Below are 22,367 nucleotides of genomic sequence, written 5' to 3'. Positions count from 1 at the left end.
TTCAGAGTGAGGCAGACAATTCTGTGACATTTTCCAGTTCTTGCTTCAAGATTCCTAATAAACTGTAAAGGCAACGTATCCTTTTACTTTCTGTGCATGAGTCTTTCACTCTAATTCATTAAAGATGAGAAAAGTTGTACAACAGGAATCACTCAAGTAATGGTCAGATGATATGGAATTTAGTCAAATGTCAGCTATCTGTTTGCATGGTGCTCTTTCAAGTTGTCTTTCTTTCTTAATTTTTTTTTTTCTCTCTTCTCTCACATATACATGCGTAATTTTTTGTCTTAATACAAGAAAAATACACGCTCATCCTAGAAAATTTAAAAATGATGCACACAAGGAAGAAAATAAAAATGAATTACAACCCTCACGTTCAAGAATGAGAGTTTAAACATTTTCGGGTATATCCTTCTAGCCTTTGTGTGTGTGCACGCACACATGGGCTTATTTATTTCTTTGCACGTATACTTTAAAACAGAAATACATACACAAACAGGTTCTGTTTTATCTACTTTTGTCCTCTTCATAATTAATTTTTACTTGCTCATAACCTCACCTCCATAAGGGGTGTAATTAATCTAGAAATAATAAATTTGTAAGCAGTAAAGAAATTCTAGAATATTTAACTTATTTAGGCTGTTCTCTTGTTTCTAGAACTTTTTTCACTTTATTATAATTATTACCATCATAAACATGTTGCTTTTTCAAGTCGGAATCAGGTAAGGAGATGTTGATGGCAGTCATGAAGTTGGCCTGGTAAGTGGCCTACACCCACTGTCTAGTCTAGATGGGGAAAATGGCAGGAGGCCCTGGAGAGCTAAAGGCCAGGGTCATGGGATCTACCAGTGTCATGAGAAAGGAAATGTACAGGCTATGTCAGTCTTTTATACGGGGAAACCAAAGTCCAGGAAAGTCAGGTGGCTTTGTTTATGTGAGATTGTCATAGGGGTTGGCTGCTCCAGAATACAGTCCAGAAAACAAACCGTGCTGCTGGCCGCTGCCACACTATTGACCCAGAGGTTGGCATAAGTGCACTGGGGAGGTCAGGCCTGAAGGTCGCTACATTGATATCAGAACCTGGAGTTTTGACAGCAATCCTATTAGAAATGCTATTTTGAGTCACTTGCCTTCTGACTGCCTCATGGTAAGGACACAGGCCCAACCTGTGGACTGAATTTTTTGGATTAACTTTAAGTTTTACTTAACATTATCTCAAAATTTATGGGTGAGAAGAGGCTGTTGAATATAAATTGCTAATGTGCTCTGCTGATTTCCATCAGCTATGTGATTTGACTGACAACAGTGCGAGCCTAGCCCGCTGGGGTCTGGTGAATTACATCTGCTCAGCCAGAGTGTTTCTTGAGCTGGAATTGAAATGCATGGCCCTTTAGTTTCCAGTGTGATGCCAACACTCAGGCAATTGACTTTTGCTCTTCAGGCTCCAGCAGGGGGAATATTATGAAATAAAATGGGGAGAGGCCAGGCATCCTCAAGATTCAAACCCATAAATATAAATAACTGTAATTAATCATATGCAGTCTCTCTTGTCTATTAAATCTATACTCGGTGGGTCAGTAAGTTTCACAGAGCTCTTTAGCTTCCTGCCTGTGGTTGGTGGCAGATATTCCGGGTGCCTTGGCTTGTTGAGCTGTGACCCAGGGTTCTTTTCCAACATGGGTCCAAAATCAGTTCAAGATATAATGAGTTGTGGGGGGAAAGAGTCACCTGCAAAAATACCCTAGCCCAACGGGGAATAGAAATATAAAAAAAGACGTGTGAGGTTGGCATTTGAGAGGCTCTCTCAGTTGACCCTCTCTGTTCTTTGTTACCAGCTTGTTAGACTGAGTGGAATCGAGCCATCTTTCAAGTGTGTAAATTCAGTAGATATTTATATTCAATATTATCCCTGAAGTATTTGTTTTCCTATTGCAGAATACTGTTTTTGATTGTGGTTTACATTTTTGACTATTGTCTCATGTGATTTGTTAACTCTTCCTTCCTTTCTCCTGATTTTGTCCTTTTTTCATACTTTATCTACTCATTATGAACATGGCTAGTGGTGTCCCTAAGAGGAAATGACTGTTTTTGCTCTTATTGCCCTAAAAAGGTGTCCTCTGCAGTGTTGCTAGAATTAGGCTTCCCTCCTCCCTCCCTGTAAATTCCATTGTATCATTGCACTGATTAAGACCCTCCACTGATTTTTTTCTATTTGTGTCTTGTCAAAATAAACACCTTGCTAGGAGGAAAGTCATATGTGACTCAGCACACATGGCCCGCTGACCTCATTTGGAACCCATCGCCCACATCATTCACTGTGCTGCAGCCACAGCGGAGTTTCAGTTTCCAGCAGAGGTCAAGCTTGCACATGCTAAGTGTCTTTGCATGCGTGTCCCCTCTGTGCGGAAGGCCCTTCTCTCAGATCCCTGGGTGGTTGGCCCTTCCCCCTCAATTACATTTTTGCTAAATCACCTCCGTGAACATTCTATCTAGAATAGATTCCTCCTACCCCAGTCACTCTCTCACCTGATATTCCATCTTCTTTTCTCTACAGCTCTTGTCAGTTTCAAAATACTCAATTTTACTCACATGTTTATTTTTTGTTTCTCCCAATCCCTGAGAATGGAGAAACCACCAGCCCCTGGAGTGCTTCAGAGGATACAGCAGGCATTCAGTCAATCCTGGTTGAATGCATGTTGGAGGAATGAATGCCCCTTTTTTCATCTTTCCTACCTGGGTAGGTCCTTCCGTGGTGCTTTCCTGAAAATTTGCCGAACACTTGCTTTTGTGTCTTAGAGTGTACATTTTTTTTTTTATGTTTTACTCACCAACAATAAATGTGCTTTTCATAAGCCAATTTCTAACAAGGAATTTTTAAGTTTTTTTAGGAGTGGCAAATAGATTCTTTTTTGGCCCATTTATCTGTAAACTTTTCTGTGAATCCAAGAGAGCACAGAAAAATGTTCTAATTGTTTCCAGAGCAGAAGCCAACAGCTTTGCCACATTTTGTTTTTTCAAGATAATGTGGATTTAATTCAGATGAGGCTGAACTGAAGTAAGAATTTTCTTTTTCTGATCTTGGACTATGTGCTTATATCTGATTGGAAATTCTTAAGCTTTATAACAGACTAGTGCAGTTTGAGTCAGTCCATACTGTGCGCAGCAAACTTCAGAAATTATCTGGTGAACAACGCTGACCTAGAACTTAGGAAAGAAGGAGGGGGACGGGCCCTTGTATAGATAGATGGAGCCAGAATGTTGAAAATCCAAATGTTGAAATGCTTACTGAAGTTGCTCCTTTTCCTTTCTCAGAGATACTTATTGGTATTTTAAGCATAGTTTTAACTAATTCGGCTCTCATTTTTCTGACCACAGTGAAATAACAAGGTAGACGTGAGCTGGAGAGGGGCTCCTGGGTGGTTCAGTCAGTTAAGCGTTTGACTCTTAGTTCCGTCTCAGGTCATGATCTCACGGTTCCCGAGATGGAGCCCCGCGTTGGGCTCTGTGCTGACAGCTCAGGGCCTGCTTGGGGTTCTCTTTCTCTCTCCCTCTCTCTCTGCCCCTCCCCTACTCTCTCTTTCTCTCTCTCTCTCTCTCTCTCTCTCAAAATAAATAAACTTAAAAACAATCAAAACAAACAAGTGAGCTAGAGAGCTCAAAGATCTGTAGGGAAAATTACCATCAGCCTGATAGTTTGGAAGAAGCAGAAAAACTTTATAAACAGAAGAATTCAAATGGGAACAAGTCTGGCTTTGGACGCTTAGTAAAGAGGTTAATGGTGTTGTTCCTTTTACTGTTCCTCAGAGCATCGCCCTTACAGTTTAGTCTAATGTACATAGGGATGGCTGTAAGTCATCAATAATTGAATTCATGGTTAATACATTTTTTAAGAAGACAAAGTGTGACTTGCATTTTTGAAATATTTTAATTCAAAATAGTTTAGACTTTTTAAATTTTATTTATTAAAAAAAATTTTGTTTAATGTTTGTTTATTTTTGAGACAGAGAGAGACAGAGCATGAACAGGGAGGGTCAGAGAGAGAGGGAGACACAGAATCCGAAGCAGGTTCCAGGCTCCTAGCTGTCAGCACAGAGCCTGACGCGGGGCTTGAACTCGCAGACTGTGAGATCATGACCTGAGCCAAAGTTGGACGCTTAACCGACTGAGCCACCCAGGTGCCCCTATTTTATTTTTTTTTAACTGTGAACTCCACTCAAAGCTCTTAGAAGACAAGGATTTTCGTGTTTGTTCTCAGTTCTGTGTTCAGTGCCTGGAACACGTTAGGTGATCGGTCAATAATTACTGAATGGAAGAATGAATGCAAGCCTTAATCATTCCAAGAGAGCTAAATACATAGGAGATTAAACTAGTACCGCCTTTAATGCATGACAGTGTTTTCTTCTCCTGTAGCTATTGAATGAAGAACAGACAAAATAATACACATTTAAAGTTAAAATAGCTCTGGACATTTTCAAAAAGACTTCATTTATAGGTGGAGCGAGGATCAGTAAATTCAAATGACTTGCCTGAAATCACAAAGCAAATTACTGGTAGAGACAGAATAGCAAGGAAAGTCTCCTCAATCTCACCTTCTGGAACATACCTGGTGATTTTCTTTTTTTTTTCTTTTTTTTTTTTTTTCTGGTGTTTCTAGGATTAAAAGAGTATAGAGGTTTGTTTTTGTGTTTTTGTTTGTCTATTCTCACTTTTCCTTCTTTCTTTCTTTCTTTCTTTCTTTCTTTCTTTCTTTCTTCTTTCTTAGCAATAGCAACTTTAGAGAGAATACTGAGAAGAACACTTTATCTTCTCTGGTGCCTTTTATTAAATTTTAGACTGTCAAATGCTAGGGTATTAGCTGAGTAATGTTGGTACACAGTATTTCATGCACAGTGACTACTCTTGTTTATAGTCTAGTACTTGAATGCTTTCCACTTAAGAGTGTGTGCCAGTCCTTTTAAAGAAGAAAAGAAAAAATCTAAAAAGGAGAGGCTTGAAGAGGATGCCTCATTCAAATAGGGAGAATAGAATCTTATGACCAAGACTGTTTTAGCCAAGAAGACTGATGTGGAAATACAGATTTGCTTATTATTTTTGCATAGGTGAAAGAAGACTGACTATTTTGCTTTTCCTTTTTGGGGGGCGAGGGAATGGGCATTTACAAAATGTCATATTACTTGTATTCCATACATTTTAAAGAAATTTTCGTTAGAAATATGAACTCTGCAGTCTGTCTTTCCTGTTGTCCAATTTGTATTTCTTTTATGGTCAGACGTTTCTAGGGAATGTGATCACTAAGCTAGATAATACAATATATAATTATTTTGACTATAGTATATCTTCAGTTTCGTTTGCATCTAAGATTTGTGTGTGTGTAATTTGTTGATAGTTACATTTATACATGTAGTGGATTAGTAGACACACTGGGGAGTAAATTTTAAATGCAAATTTCAGCAGGCTGCAGGGAAAAAATGGCTATAGGATGTAAAAAGTGGTTGGCTTTATTTCCTGGGGATTTTCTCAAGCTTAAGGAAGTAAAATAACTGACTTCCTACCCCAACATTCTTGGTCTCTATTATAACTCCCTGCCATGTCTTGTGCGTTAATAGAGCTGTAATCGAGCTGTAATCAAATTTAGAACTGTTTTTTTTTTTTACAATGTAAGTAAATTAAATTAACTGAAATTATTGTGCTATAACTAATTATCATAAAAATGATCAGTCATAGTTTTTTTTTTTTATGAGCTCAGGGTTTCATAAACTATCTTCAACAACTACTTCTTAAAATGTGTTTCTCATGACATGCATAATGCAATTGCAACAGGAACTTGTGAAAGAATTGGTACATTTTCTTTCCATTGGGTGATAAAAATAATGAACAAAAGCTAAGTAAATCAATTGGCATCAACATTTTGAAGTAAAAAAAAGTCAACTTTTCAAAGTTTTCCATATCTATGCTATTAAAAAAGAGTTTTCACAGTTAGGATCTTGAGGGTTTTTTTTTCTTTTTTCTTTTTGGGAGGGGTAATTGGCAATGTTGAGAGAACAGTTTTATTTATTTATTTTTTTAATATAATTTATTGTCAAGTTGGCTAACATACAGTGTTCACAGTGTGCTCTTGGTTTGGGGGTAGATTCCCATGGTTCATCGCTTCCATACAACACTCAGTGCTCATCCCAGCAAGTGCCCTCCCCAATGCCCAGCACCCATTTTCCCCTCTTCTCCACCTTCCCATCAACCCTCAGTTTGTTCTCTGTATTCAACAGTCTCTTATGGTTTGCCTCCCTCCCTCTCTGTTTGTAACAATTTTTCCCCCTTTTCTTCCCCCATGGTCTTCTGTTAAGTTTCTCAGGATCCACATATGAATGAAAACATGTGGTATCTGTCTTTCTCTAATCTTGAGTCTTTAAGATTTTTTGCATCTTCAAAGAAAAGTAACCACACTCAGTGTATAGTTTATCCTAATTCATAATGCTGTATTTAATAAAAAATATAAGATATTGGAGAAACAGCAAAAGAGATCTCTGGTTGAGATCCAGGCAAATAGAAACACAATTATCCGAAGCACTTCTTTCTCTGAACATTTTGTTTCACTGAAATTTTCTTAAGGTGTATTTCTTTTGACTATAGAGTTTAAGTTCATTATCATCTGTATATATTTTTAAAAACTTTTCATTTGAAATAGTGCCATGTACTATTTTATAGCACCTAAGTCCTTTTAATATACATTTATTTATATGGTGAGGTAGATGCTTTTTTATGAAGCATTTTGGTATGTGTATTCAACAGCCATGATTGTGATTACTTTATAAGGCTTTGTTATAGTTACAGTAAATCTGAATGAGAGGCGTGATATATTTTAATGTAAAAACAGATATTTTGAACTCTATTGTTTGGCATGCAATTTGTTTCATAACAAAGGGTTTTTTTTTTTTCTTAATTACTGAAGTAGATTTTATAACAGCAAATAAAATCTAAAAAAAGGGTTTATGCTGCCGAAGGAATTTGAACCATTTTTCTAACTCAACAATAGCATTAGTAAAGGAGCAGAAATACTGAGGGAAGCACAGGACTACTGTGGTCTGTTTGCCGAAAGAGCTTTTTTGTTCTTTGATTCACTGGTAACTTTCTCTCTTCCTCAAGGCAGAATTAAAGTGTTTGTAAGTGTCTACTGTACTCTTTTTAAGTGAGGATTTCATATTATTGATATGTAAATGCAAGTTTTTAAATTTCATACCTTGCACATTATCTACTAAGTATCTAAACCAGGGGTGGGCATTTTGGGGGAACTAATGCTCCAGATTTTCACTTAGGAGGGTATTTTATGTTTTTCAAGATTACCTTAAATGACATATAGGGTGAACACAGAAAATTAAAGATAGGATTTTACAACTATAAACACAAATCCATTGGGATGTCTAGGATGGTAAAGAATATAGATTAATTTTAGTTTTCAAATGAATTTAAAAGACAAAACAAGTTCACTTGCATGAGCTAACTATCGTTCTTTATGATTTTTAAAAGCAATTCTATGGAAAGCAAATCATTCCATTATGAATTAAACGAAGATCATTTGCATTTAATGAATATAAGTCTGTTACTGGGTGAGAAGGGCTTTATTGATTTCTTATAATTCTATAGTGAACCTCATGGAAATAAGGGAAAGGGGTCAAATGTGTGACTATATTATTGGTGTGCATTTTTGAATCGGCAGAAAACATAAATACATAATATGGAAGTTGCCTTGGAAACATTTTTTTTTTTTAAACAATTGAGTCTTACATAATAAATGAGGACTAGAGTGCCAGTTTATAATCTTGTGTTGCTCCTCCTTCCTTTCTATATGTTTTCCCCTTTAGACAACTTTGTAAAATAAATGCTTTAATTGGTATGGCTTTACATATTAAGTTAAACAAAAATTGCAATTGCACTCCAGAAGGATTCATGTAAGAATGTTTGAGACAAGTTTTTTTGTAAACAGAGACTTTTCACTGGTTCACTTTAAATGGTTGCTGACCTTGTTTTCTCTCTCTCTCCCTCTCTCTCTCTCTTTTTTTTTTTTTCTTTGTGCCTTTTGCTTACATTTCTTAATCTCTGATCTGAACCCCTGGAGCCAGCCGAACCCTTTTCTGTGCCAGCTCCTCCTTTGTCAAGCCTCCAGGCTCCTGCCCTCCCGTGAGCCTGCGGAATGGTCCTGGGCTAACCTCTTTCTCGGTCATCTGGAGCCGTGTGTTTGCTCCTAGAATGACGTAACTGACCCAGAGGGTCCCAGGGAGACTAGTGGGAAGCTTTTCCAAAGTACTTTCTGGCTGGAAGCGAGGTGAACCAATATAAACATTGCGTTTGCCTTCTTTCAGTTTCTTTTCCCTTTCTGATTTTCTCTTTTGTCTTCATTGAAATAGTCTTCCTTTGTTAAGATTTTCCTCCATCTTTTGGGTTGAGCCCCTCTGGCTTGGGATTTCCTGGGGGAACTGCTTGGAAATTGAAAAATTCCCTAAGGCGTTCCAGTGTCAAAGCTGGGGTTTGGATGCTCTGGCAACAATGTGTGATTGTGTTGCTTTAGCTTCCTCATCAGCTATAATCCAAAATTTTGCACATCCAGAATCTGAAGATTCATTATATTTCTAACTTTCATGCTGACTTTTACTTGGTTCTTTCATTTATTTTGTTTTATCAAGAGAATACTGTTCTTAGTGACTTCAGAAAACCCTTTATGTTTGTCCTTTGATATTCTGTTCAGTGTTATGTATTTTTTAAAACTCTAGGGGGTCATTGTTACTCTTGTGTCTGTGGCTTTTAAAATATGTATAAATATAACATAATATTTTACACACACGCACACATATTCACTTATTTCCATTGGGATAGTCTTCTGCAGATAAACTTTGGGTCCATTTCCTATCCAGTCTTGGCCCAAAATCTTTTTTGAAAACCTTGAAAGCAACCAAAAAAGGACCAATTCATTTTCAGCTTATGGACTAAGGCTCCTCTCTGTTTCCAGAGAACAGGCTGATGGGCCTGTGATGTTGATTATTTTGTTCATTTGTGTCTGACAGCTTTCAAAAAGCATGCTTGAGGGCTGACTCTGTTTCTGTGGGGTTCCCACGCCACCGTGTAAAAAGTATGTGCCTCCAAGGGCCTCTCGTTTGGCTGGGGAGGATGCCTTTGCAGGCCGAGTGCTGATCTTTATCCGCACTGTCGAGCCGCCTTGGGGAAAGAGAAGGTAGTGCGCGGTGTGCTTTGATTGTTACTTGTCTGTTAAGCGCTTTATCAACATACACTTGGTGTGCCTGAACCGGGATATACTTTCTTTCTTTTCTTTTTTTTTTTTTACCGTTTATTTATTTTTGAGACAGAGAGAGACAGAGCATGAACGGGGGAGGGTCAGAGAGAGAGGGAGACACAGAACCCGAAGCAGGCTCCAGGCTCCTAGCTGTCAGCACAGAGCCTGACGCGGGGCTCGAACTCACAGACCGTGAGATCATGACCTGAGCTGAAGTCGGATGCTTAACCAACTGAGCCACCCAGGCGCCCCTGGGATATACTTTCTTAAAGGGAATTCTACAAAACATCTGATATATCATCGATCGGAATAATAAAGGTTTTGCTTTGTTTGAAACGTGTCCAATTCAAAACACCAAGAAATCTTGGCTTTTATAGTTAGAACTGGACGGCTGGGTGGGAAGGTGCTTTTGTGGTCACTTATTTTGCTGTGGACTTGCTCCCAAGTTCGATGATGATAGACTTCCTCAGATGCGGTCCTACACCCGTATTTTGTAGGATGTACACACCCTTCTCCTATAAGTCACTGAATTTGTATGCAGGTGGATCTTGAGGCCTGGTCTTCTGAATTGTGCGGTTGTGCCTTCTGTGGGTTTGAAAAAGTGATATGACTCAGAATAGATGGAGTGGTTTTCCATGCACGTGTAGGATAGATGACCGCACAATTCAAGTAGAAGCTTCTTTGCTACCTTTGGACCTCCAGATGCTTAGGTAAAAGGCTTAGAGAAGTAGCACCTGCCATAGGTGGTCAGAGGGGCATAGAATACCCTTATATCTTGCAAGGGAGTGCATGTCCCCAGGACTGCACAGCTTGTGGTTGAAATTACTCTTCTGAAAATGATCTTTTCTGTGCATCCGGCCCCCACCCCCACCCATTTAAAAGAAGGGAGAGCATGGAGATAGAAAAGGAAATTTTTATTTCTACACAAGTGGCCAGAGAATAGGAGAATTTTTGTAAAAGTGAAGAGACCCAGGGCTCCTTCCACAGACGAGTGATAAATCCATTTGGATTTTTTTTTAAGTTTATTTATGTATTTTGAGAGAGAGAGAGAGAAAGAGAGAGAGAGAGAGAGAGCACGCACATGCAGAGGAGGGACAGAGAGAGTGGGAGAGACAGAATCCCAACCAGGCTCCAGGCTTTCAGCTTAGAGCCCCACGCGGGGCTCAAACCCGTGAACAGCAAGATCATGACTTGAGTTAAGAGTCGGACGCTTAACCGACTGAGCCACTCAGGCGCCCTTGGATGGATTTTTATTTAAGCTAAATTCAGAAAGAAGCTGTGACAGGGAAAAAGAGTTTGAGAACTCTATTTGGAGAATTCAAGGGCCAAGAAGTGTGGTCTTGTTCCAGAATAACTTTGTGGGTGGTTGCTGAGAGGCTGGCCCCTCAGCCTTTTTCTTTTTAAACATTTATTCATTTTTGAGAGACAGCACAAGCGGGGGAGGGGCAGAGAGAGAGGGAGACACAGAATCCGAAGCAGGCTCCAGCCTCCTAGATGTCAGCAAAGAACCCGATGCGGGGCTCGAACTCACAGACCGTGAGATCATGACCTGAGCCGAAGTCAGACGCCTAACCAACTGAGCCACCCAGTCACTCCTACCCCTCAGGCTTTTTCAATGGGTACTTCTTTCTTGTTTTTAAGTCTAAAAGTGTGTGGTGAAATTATTCAAATGCGTGATCCAAGCAGGAGACTAACCTTACTTCGGAATGGGAGGAGGCAGAAGTGGCGAGCCCCAAGGACTCTTTGAAACAGGATGGTCATCGTTGAAGTCTTTCCATAATGAGAGTCCTGAAGGACAGCTAAGAATTCGCTTGTGCCAGATAAGTTGCAGGGTTAGCTAGAAGGATGGGTCAGGAAACTATGAGACGTGGCAAACCCGGTTTTTGTTTGGCTAGAAGTCAGCACATTTTATTGTGTCTCAGTGACCTGTTGTCGGGGGTAGGCATAAGGTTCCCTAAGCCATACCTTTAGCTCTGATTACTCTTGTGAGTTTGGGACCATCTGTCAAGTTAGTGTTTTCATTTTCTTCGGATAAATACCCAGAAGTGAAATGGCTGGATCATACGGTAGTCTTAGGTTTAACTTTTTTTCCCTCTATGGTTAATATTTTAAGGAACATCTGTACTGTTTTCTATAGTGGCTGCACCAATTTACATTCTCACCAGCGGTGCATGAGTGTTCCTTTTGTCCACACTGCCAACACTTGTGCTCTCTCTCCCTCTCTCCCTCCTCACCTGTGTGCGTGTGTGTGTTGATATCTAATCCTGGTTTTTATTTGCATTTCCCTGGTGATGAGTGATGTTGAATACCTTTCCGTGTACCTGTTGGCCATCTGTAGGTCTTCTTCAGAAAAATGTCTATTCAGCCCCTTTGCCTGTTTTGTTTTTTGTTTTTCCAATTGAATTGTTTGTTTTGCAGTCAACTTGCATGACTTCTTCATCTATTTTGCATATCAACCCTTATCAGACATATGATTTGCAAATTTGTATGTTCTCCCATTCTGCTGGATGCCTTTTCATTTTGTTGATGGTTTCTTTTGCTGTGCAGAAGCTTTTTAGTTTGATGTAGTCCCACTTGTTTATGTCTGCTTTTGTTGCCTTTGCTTTTGGTGTCAAATCCAAAAAAATCATTGCCAAGACCAATGCCAAGGAGCTTACCCTCTATGTTTTCTTCTAGGAGTATTACGGATTGAGGTCTTATATTTAGATCTTTAATACATTTTGAGTTTATTTTGGAGTATGGTGTAGATAGTGGTCCAATTTCTTTCTTTCTTTCTTTCTTTCTTTCTTTCTTTCTTTCTTTCTTTCTTTCTTTCTTTCTTTCTTTCTTGCATGTGGCTGTCCAGTTTTCACAACACTGAAGAGACTATCCTTTCCCCATTGTATATTCTTGGCTCCTTTTGAAAATTAATTGACCATGTATATGTGCATGGGCTTATTTCTGGGCTCCCTATTGATCTATAGGTCTGTTTATAGTGTCAGTACCATACTCTTGATTAATATAGCTTTGAAATATAGTTTGAAATCGGGAATTATGATGATTCCAGTTTTGTTCTTTCTTAAGATTGCTATTCAGGGTCTCTCAGAGTATTAATAACACTCAATATAGTGCAACTAGTTGTAATACAGAGTTACAAGACCGACTTTGATATTTAATTCTCCAAATTGACTGTAAGCACCTGAGGGCAGTTCATAAACTCACTGATCTGTTTAGTTGACTACCTTTTGTTTAGGGTTTTTTGTTTTTGTTTTGTTTTAATTTTTTTAATGTTTACTTATTTTTGAAAGAGAGAGGGACAGAGCACAGGAGGGAAGGAGCAGAGGCAGAGGGAGGCACAGAATCCGAAGCAGGCTCCAGGCTCTGAGCTGTCAGCACAGAGCCTGATGCGGGGCTCAAACCCACAAACTGTAAGATAGTGACCTGAGCTGAAGTCAGATGCTCAACGGACTGAGCCACCCAGGCACCCCTGTTCAGGGGTTTTTGAGTTGGGTTGCTGTTCTCCTTGCAAGAATTGGAGGACTGGCACTTACTTGTCTGTACAAATGCAAGAGTTGGTCCTGAGTCAATGTATACGCAATTTAATTCATAGGCTATTAAGTATAGACACCAGGCTGCAATAACTGAGCGAATTTTATTTCCGGATGATTTTTCTACCTTTGGTTTCTCACACTTTTGGTCGTGAAAGGTGAAGATTTATCGATATTTTTGTTCCCTTTCTTTGATGATTTTCTGGTTGGGGCTTTTGCTTGGATGGAAACAATCTTTCCCCTTTGTAATCACTGTGAAAACTTGTCTCCTTATAATGGAATGCAAGTGGGCACAAGTAGTCCACAGCATATGGTTTATATTTATCTGGTTTTAAATTTCTTTTGTTCAACAGTAAAACAAAGTTCTTAACATTATGTGACAGAAGGTTACCATAGATATTTTGCCAAAGCCTTCTTCATTGCCTAGGGAAACTCTAATGCCAAGGACTGTATACATGGGGTGAGTGTTTGAGAAAGAGGGTCTTCTTTTAGGAATAACAGTAAAACACGGTGTGGCCCTTGGGGAGAAGTTGCTTTTCTGAGAGCAAAAGGCAGGGCAGAACCAATCAGTGGTTAAGAGTATAGACTAAGTTGTGGTTTTGTCACTTACTGGTTGGTGACCTTGGGCAAATCCCTTACTCCTTCTGAGCCACAACTGCCTCTTTTATGAAATTAGGGTGTTGTGAGGGTGATATGAGCTGATGTGTGTAAAATTAAAAGCACCGTGCCTATTACCTAGGAGATACTCAATAAATGTCAACTGTTATCATTATAACATTGATGAGGATGAGGAGGAGGAGGAGAATAATCTTAGGAGAGCCAGGTGAAATTGATTTTGTGCTTTTGTTTTTTAATTACATGTAAGTGTGATTTATTCATCACAACTAGCTAGATGATCTGAGGTGGATTTGATCCCAGTAGAAATAATGATCCCCTAAGCATTGGTTATTTTATGAAATTACTGGGAAAAAGAAAATATTGGTTATATTCCATATGATCACTAACTCTGAAAAATAATATATTAATGCAGTTTTCATGAGTATTAGTGGCTCATTGAGAAAACTCATGAAAATATCTCCATTGGTCTGTTTTGGTTTCAGAAGTCAAATTGAAGCTCTCTACTAAGGTGAGCAGGGAATACAGGGATGCACAGAATTGTAAAATCTTACAAACCTACACAGTTTGTAAGACTCCATACTGAACTGGCTGAGTGAACACCTCCACTGAGACATTTTCTTTGACTGTGTTATATAACATGCCTCCGTTGGCTTTGTTGGTGTGTGGTACCCTTTGTGAGGTCATCAATGACATTATCCATTCAGAAGCAATGATACTGAGTTAAAGTCAATCAGCTACAAAACTCACATCCAACGGACCACCAGGCTGCTGTCTCTATGGGGAGGGCACATGCATTGTTTAGGTAAATAGAACTAGGTCTCTATTCTCGGTCCCTCCTTGTCAGGGGAACCCAGTTAGCTTGAGTCCTAGTCTCTCTCTAGGCTGCTGGGGTTTCCATTGTCGTGTGATAGGCACCCATGTGAACATACAAAGGCACCAGGAATCGTGGTGGGCTGTAACAAATGAGTGCCTTCCAAATTGGCTTAGTTGAGGTTTTCAGTTATCAGAGCAACCTTGGACGTAAGGTTTTGCTTAGAGTTGGCTGATGAATGGCGGCCCCTAGCCATCATGTACAAGTTGTTTGGCATAACTTGGGAAAGAGGGCATGTTTGACAAAGAGAACTCCAGCAGTAGAGAAACATATGTCTGTGAAATATTTTCTCTGATGACAATCTTAATAAAAAAAAGATGGGTCTTAGGATTTATTACTTTGTCAGAAGGAGTGAGATCAGAGGAAAAATAAAATCTTCAGAAATGCCAACTTTTATTTTAGTATGTAATTTATAGTATTCCAAAATAAATTTTCTATAGAATCGCAGTTATCCACTTCACTGAAATTCTTTGATTTAACATAGTTATGCTAATAGATTCTATTCATCCTATACGGACCCAAACATTTTAATGGTGACATAACTTACGTTGAGATATCTATATGTTCTTTACCATCCCTAGGTTAAAACTGACTTTATATTAAATACTTTCCTGAGTCATAAGATACCTGTAGAGCATAAGGTATGTTGTCCAGACAGGTCTGACCTCCACCCATTCAGGAAAGTAGGGTGGTGCCTTCCTGTAAGGTGTGGGTGTGCCAGCTACTATGGTGGATGAAAGTCTTAGATCAAATTGCTCACTATCAACTCTAAGTTAGAACTATTACTGCCTCTTCTCCTTCTTCTTCTTCTCCTTCTTCTTTTTATGTGATCACACAGTGTTATCTTTTTTTTTTTTTTTTTAGTTTAGCAAAATAAAAGCTGAGAAGAGTTCTTTTAGTGGAATTTTCATTTTTATGCCCTTTTTGTGTGTGTTGTTTTTGACAAAGTTAAAGTATATTGAAGCCCTCAAAAACACTTTAAAAAATTCCATGAGTCCCATGGCACAATATGTGTGTGTGTATGTGTGTGTATATATGTATATGTATATACGTACATATGTATATATATATTTCAAGGTGAGAAGAAAGTCAAGGAGCTAATGCAATATAAGACTTTATTCAGAAATATATAGTAAGCACGAAGACTGCTTCATATGAAGGGGCTCCCCTTGAAATTGTGGTGCCATGCAACCTGGCTAGAAGAAAACTTTTTTTGTTAAGTTCCCATAGTGAAAGGAATTATGGCAATCACTAGCAATGATCTTCTGCCATTTTGTGAAAGGATCAGGCATGGTTTCCTTTCACTTAAAATTTTTTTTTTTAAATTTTTATTTTAGAAGGAGAGAGAGAGAGTACAAGCCCAGGAAGGGGGGGTGGGGGGGGGGAGAGAGAGAGAAAATATTAAGCAGACTCTGTGCTCAGTGTGAAATCCTACACGGGGCTCAATCCTAAGACCCTGGGATCATGGCCTGAGCCGAAATCAAGAGGAGGACACTCAACTGACTGAACCACCCAGGGGCCCCTCCGTTGACTTTTTCCCTGTCAGGTGTAGACTCTTTTAGTGACAAGGACTGTGTTGGCTCTTGGCTCTAGTGAGAGCTTCCTTAGGAGGACAAAGCTCAGGAAGGGAGTCGTGCTGCAGTTTGAGTTAAAACCATACCAAAGAACCTGAAGTAAATGTGAAGCTCACTCTGGACTAGTGTCAGACCTCCCCCAGTTTTCCCTGTGGAGGGGATTAGCAGTGGAACAAATCTGCAAGTACAGATACACAATACCATTTCTTGTCACGGCTCTCTTGACTTTATGCTGTGTAAATATCCTCGGTTGTCTCTTAATTTGCTCTCCTCTTTAATTCCTGTTGGAAGGCCACTCTTACGTGGTCAGTTCCCTGGTCTCCTTTTTTTTGAGCGTTGTTTTTGGCCCATTATAACTTCCTTATTTTCTGTTTTGTTTTCTAGTTTAGCACAGTTTCAGAATTGCGAGTCTCTTTTTATTATGGGGATTGTTATCTAATAAAAACCTTAATTCACTTCTTTCTGTTTCCTTTTTGTTTTTCTTTGTAGGCTAAGAAATGGCATTTCAAAAGGCAGTGAAAGGGACTATTCTTGTTGGAGGAGGTGCTCTTGCAAGTGTTCTAGGCCTCTCTCAGTTTGCTCATTACAGAAGGAAACAAGTAAGTAATTATGCATGTATTGATTACAATATGAAACTTAAATCTGTTAAAGAACTACATATGGGGCATGTGTATGTTAATGGTTTTGTGTAGAAATTACGGTCTCAACTTGATCTGAAAGGCACTAATTTGGAACACTACCTTAATGGTCCGTGAGAACTATGGTGTTATCTCATTTTTTAAAAAGTGAATTTCTCTATCAGAAAGCATTATATTATTTAGCCACTGTTGTGGCTCTTTGGTTTTAAAAGAGTGCCTCATTTCCAAGCCCCAGGCTTTGTTCATTTTAGGCTTTCCTTGTCCAATTCATCCAAATGTCTGGATACCTTCTATGTTCCTGCCAAAAGTTTGTCTTATTAGAAGGCAGGCAGGCATCTGAGACAGGAAATGGAAAAGAGTCTATACAAAGGGCCCAACTTTGAATCTTGGTTTTACTCCTTAAAGGTTTTCTTACTTAGGTAGTATCACTTGATGGTAGATAAAATTTTTAATGGGAGAAAGCCATGAAATGAGATTGGTGTGAAGTTTCCAAATAATTTGAAGGGCTCAGTTTATTTTCATTTTATTTTTAAATTTTTTTTTCCCTTTGCACTACAACTATGCCAAATTGATGCCAGGAAATAATTTTGATGACTGGTTTTGTTCCTTTTAGGCTTGAAATGCTGGCAGTCACCCTAGTAATTAGTATTAGTCTCCTGTTCTCCCTTCCCCATGTCACCGGGGCATTTTATGATACCAGCTTGGTAGTGCATTCTCGATTCAAAGATGAAGGTAAAGGAATTTGGGAAGCTGTTTGCAGCCAGACTGTTAACTACTCATTTTTTGCATTTTTGCGAGAGCCTTGACGCCATGGGTTGTCTTGCCCTTGTCTTTTTCTTTGTGTTCCAAGACAATGGAGCCCGCCACAGTCCTTAGAGTCCAGGTCCTGAATGAGAAATACTACTTTAGAAACACATGTTAAGAAGAATCAAGTTGGGGTGCCTGGGTGGCTCAGTCGTTTGGGCGTCCGACTTCGGCTCAGGTCATGATCTTGCGGTCCGTGAGTTCGAGCCCCGCGTCGGGCTCTGGGCTGACAGCTCAGAGCCTGGAGCTGGTTTCAGATTCTGTGTCTCCCTCTCTCTCTGACCTTCCCCCATTCATGCTCTGTCTCAAAAATGAATAAATGTTAAAAAAAAAAATTAAAAAAAAAGAAGAATCAACTTGTTGGCTTATAGTTAAAAACAAAAAACAAAACAAAACAGACACAGGCACAAAGTCTCATTTTTAGTGCTTCTTCCTAAAGACAGAATTGAATAGGTTGTGTTAGTCTTTTTCATTCTTACCTGTGAGCACATTGCCCGTGAGGCTTCCCCAGGTGTATTCCTTGCAGGTATTATTGACTGACTTGCTAGGAAGCGCGTCTTCACTCATGGATCACGCCCGATGCGCTATTCCTTTAGTTTTCATTTTTTTACTTCTTTAAAGTTTATTTATTTATTTTGAGGGAGACAGAGGCAGCATGAGTGGGGGAGGGGTAGAAAGAGGGAGAGAGAGAGAGGATTCCAAAGCAGGCTCCACGCTGCCGGCGCAGAGCCAGATGCGGGGCTTGAACTTTCGAAACCGTGAGACCGTGACCTGAGCTGAAACCAAGAGTCAGATGCTTAACTGACCGAGCTACCCAGGCGCCCCCGATGCACTATTCCTTGCATGCAAGGAATGCCCCTCGGATGACTGCCCTGGCTAGGCTCATTACTGTCAACACACCCAACTTGGTGCTATTTGTGGGGGAGGCCTTAGTAGGCAATGAGGCCGTGGACCAGCTGGGCAAATTCAACAGAGCCTTGGCTGACCATTCTATGGCTCAAACGCCTTGGCTCATTGATGGCATCGTCCTTACCAAATTTGATACCATTGATGACAAGGTGGGAGCTGCTATTTCTATGACCTACATCACAAGCAAAGCCATCGTCTTTGTGGGCAGTGGCCCGTCTCAACGCTGTGACCTACACAGTCTCAACGCTAAGGCTGTGGTGGCTGCCCTCATGAAGGCTCAGTTGCCTCGGTTGCTTAAAAATAAGTGTGAAAAGATGCTGCTTCTGCTGAAGCTGTTTCAGAAGTGCAGTTCTGTTTGGGACATGGGCTTTAATGGATTGGGTTACTTCTGCCATCTTTACCAGGGCCATCGGAAATGACACTGGCAAATGCCAGCACCAGAGGTCACAATATCTAATAGAATGTTGCCAAATTTGTACACGATTTATCTCTGTAACCCACAGCAAGCATGTTCTACTTCAGAGTTTATAACTTAACTTTGTGCTTGGGTAATACTGTTTCATATGTTTTGTTTGTTTGCTTTTTCTTTTTCTTTTTTTTTTAAATTTTTTAATGTTTATTTACTTTTGAGAGAGAGAAAGAGACAGAGTACGAGTGGGGTAATGGCACAGAGGGAGGGAGACACAGAATCCGAAGCAGACTCCAGGCTCTGAGCTGTCAGCACACAGCCTAAAGCGGGGCTCGAACTCACAAGCCACAAGATCATGACCTGAGTTGAAGTCAGACGCCTAACTGACTGAGCCACCCAGGTGCCCCTGTTTGTTTGCTTTTTCTTAATCTCACAGAGTGAACAGTCGATACTGCCTCTAATCAATCCAGGTAGGGGTGAATTTTAGTCAGTAAAATCAAGGCAAAACAAGGGTCTTTTGATTTCTGGGTCATTTTGCCATTTTCTCCTTCCTAAGTTAGACATCCTGACCACCCTAATAGCGAAATGAAACAGATACCAGCGGTTTCAAGTCATTTATAATTTTAATCTGACAAGTTCTTTTGAGAAGAATCACCATGGGCATATTCAATCAATGAGTTGCATGAGACTTTCACCCAAGCATGTGCATTCTTTTGTGGTGATTCCTGTCCCTTAAAGCCACTACCATGAGCATATTTTTGGGTAGCAGGTTGGTATGTAGCCCCAGGGATTAGGAAAAAAAAAAAAAAAAGAGAGAGAGAGAGGGGAGGGGAGAGGGGAGACAACTCATTTGAGCCACTGACATAAAATGACCAGGGGCCTCAGCTGTCCTTTCTCAGAAAATATCTGCCAATCAGAGCCATTCTGGGGGCTTTTCAATGGTCAAGAAAAAATATGCCCCTTAATACCCATTATTTGGCTACATTGTGTAGAAGCTGTCTCCTTAAAAATGCTCCATTTTTCTGCAGAGCAATAAAATGCTTACAGTATGCTTGTGTTTTTATATTTTTTTCAGTCTTCTAAGATGATTCTAACTGGTAAATTGTTCCCTTTAAGAATAAGTTGGTGTTGAAAGTACAAGATACTGAAGTATAAGAAAGCCATCTGTCGAGTTCAAGTCCAGGCACATTTTGCTGGCATTCCCGCACCTACTGTTGTGTCTCCTCTGACTCCTAACCGGTGCTCATTTGATAGCTGGAGCACGAAGCTTCCTACCTTAAATACCCGTTCTGAAAACAAACGGGTTGATTGTAAAAGTTGGTCAATTGTTAAAGCACATTTGACTAAGACAGTGCTGTGTCTAAGTGTTTACGTGCCAGGCCAGCTCACACAAAGCCTTTGAAATCAATTCTACAGTTTAATTACCTTGTATTTGCAAGGGGGATAATAGAAGGAAAGCTCTTATACGTTCAGTTTTTGGGTTTTTTTATTAAACAGAAAACACTATGAAATCAAATAAGATCTTGTTCACTTACCTTTTAGCCACTTGCTTGAATAAAAGCTATTGTAGGTGAGGAGATAGAGACCTTTGGGAGACTCTGGCATTTCCGGAGGCAAGTTGGGAGTTAGAGGTGATAGTAATGATTGTTTGGTCTCACTTCATAGTATGGCTTTCCCTCATACGAGCATATTGTGAAAATTTATATTTTGTTTTTCAGTGATCAGGTGTATCCATTGTTGACCCAAGGGAAGCCTAGAGACTTTTTTCCTTGTGAGATAAATAGATCAGAGTTAGAAGGGATGAATATCATGACTTAAGGAGATATCATTATTATTATTATTATTATTATTATTATTATTATTTTCTTTTGAAGCTGGAGCAACCTAAATTTTCCTATTCCAGTGAGGAATCTGAGGGGGGAAAAGGGATGAATGATGGCTGACATTTTTTGACCGTGTATCCCTGCAGGAAAGGAGTTTTGTGGCCACAAATGGCATCCACTTTCAGGCTCGCTTCAGTTACGCATGTAGGGTTTTTTTTGAGTGGTCTTGGAGAGGCTTCCTATTCGTTTCATTTTCCTCCTTTTATTTCTTCATCCACAAATAGGTGATTAAGTTTCCACAAAGTCTTGGTTTTCCTCTCCCCAGACCAGCTATATTCCAAGGACCAGGAGGCTGAGGAGTGGGTCTAAATCTCTTACCACTTGAATCCCCACCAGGGTGCGGCAAGCAAGCACCTCTGCAGTGGTGTGCTGAGTTTTGAGAGCAAGTTATTTACCATTCACTATTTACTAGAGGTCTGTTTAATAATAAACTTTTGATTGGAAGGGACTTGGAAGACACCCAGTCTTCCTCTGGGGACAGGATGCTCTTCTAGTGATTCCTTTATCTCTAGTGAAGGGAAAGTGTTACTTCATGGGTGAGTCTCCTTTTCTAATTTCAAGCCAATGGGAGACCAGAATGGATGGAGAGGGGAGTTGAAATTAGGAGAGAAGGCCTTGGGTACTTTCAGAGCCAGTAAACTGTAGCGAGGAACGGAAGTAGAGAGTGTTAAAGTTGGGGCTGCATATGAGGGTTCCTCAGGGAGGTGGGAAGAAGGCGGGTGGCCGGGGAGAATGGGGCAAAAACAAGGTAGGTGTGCAAAGATTTGACTGAGGGTTGCCCCAGGCTTTTGCCTTTCATTATAGACCAAAGGAATTTTTGAAACTTCTTTTTTTTTTAAACTCAACGTTTATTTCATACCTTCTAGGTCTAACTGGAAACACTGGTGTGATGGTATGGGCTTCTTTCTAACCCCAGTGGTGTGGTTGATGTAACAAAGATCTATTTAGGTCTGAGGTCTATTTAGGTCTGGGCCGTCTCACGTAATACATACTCAGTTTGTTCCTTCCATTACCACTCTGAAGGTGTAGTGGGCTTTGTGAGCCAGCTCTGAGGTGAGGCCTGAAAACCACTGAGAGCTTTCTCAAAGCCCGGATGCGAAAGTTTTCTTTTTTTTCTTTTCTTTTTTTTTTCTTGTACCTTGCATAGGCAGGGAATGGGCTTCAGGGTATGGAAATCAAGGTCTCTTTTCAGTTTGAGGAATGATTGTATTGGAATCAGGGAACATAGAGATTCTCGTTGATTTTATTTCCTTCCATTCGTGAGCGATATAACATACGGGACGAGAGTACGATCTTGACAAAGATTGCCTGTATCCAACACTTAGCTCTACTGAAGAGCTAAGAGACTATGGACAGTTTTCTTAAGTTCTCTGGACCTCATTTTCCTTTGTCTGTAAAATAGGGAGAACAAAGGTACTTTCCTCCCAAGATTGTTGAAGAGCAATAAAGCCTGAAAGAGTTTCTGGAACATAGTAGGCTTTCTAAAAGTGTGAGCTAGTATTGGATTCCCGGGTGATACGAATATAAAGTGTGGCTGTAAGCAGCAAGAACGGTGTTCCTGTTACTGGCGATCCTTGCATTCAGGGCTACCTTGTTAAGACTTCTGAGATCTGCAGCAATGGTGTGTCCTTCCTCTGAGGTTGTAAGAGAATGGCTAGAAAGCAGGTGTACAAATACCTTCTGTTTTCTCTTTGCCTTGCTTCCTGATCTGACAATGAGCCAATAACCAGGTGGACAATCCCAGTTATTGACTTAAACTCTTTTTCTGTTTTCTGTTGTAAGGAATAAATTCCTTGAAGTTCCTGCTGTTTCTTCTCTTTTTTTTTTCCCTTAGGCTTTTATGAGTTATGACAG

General features: G+C 39.9%; 1 protein-coding gene across 3 annotated transcripts in view; it reads left to right on the top strand.

The window, feature by feature from the left end:
- Positions 1 to 22,367, top strand: part of GPD2 (glycerol-3-phosphate dehydrogenase 2) — a 140,665-nt gene that overhangs the window by 18,862 nt on the left and 99,436 nt on the right. For 2 of the 3 annotated variants that reach the window (XM_047082915.1, XM_047082917.1), the window contains exon 2: positions 16,360 to 16,469. In XM_047082915.1, the coding sequence (XP_046938871.1) occupies positions 16,368 to 16,469 (102 nt within the window). In that variant the 5' untranslated portion in view covers positions 16,360 to 16,367. Of the gene's footprint in view, positions 1 to 2,456; positions 2,738 to 16,359; positions 16,470 to 22,367 lie in introns of those variants that run through there. The other variant, XM_047082916.1, reaches the window with a different exon arrangement.

This window comes from Lynx rufus, unplaced genomic scaffold, assembly GCF_022079265.1.
Source record: "Lynx rufus isolate CCGP_SWC_20201006 ecotype Redwood Valley unplaced genomic scaffold, mLynRuf1.p SCAF_2, whole genome shotgun sequence".
In the NCBI taxonomy this organism is placed as follows: Eukaryota; Metazoa; Chordata; class Mammalia; order Carnivora; family Felidae; genus Lynx; species Lynx rufus.
The sequence above is the reverse complement of the archived record's forward strand: the minus strand, read 5'-3'. Positions and strand labels throughout refer to the sequence as shown.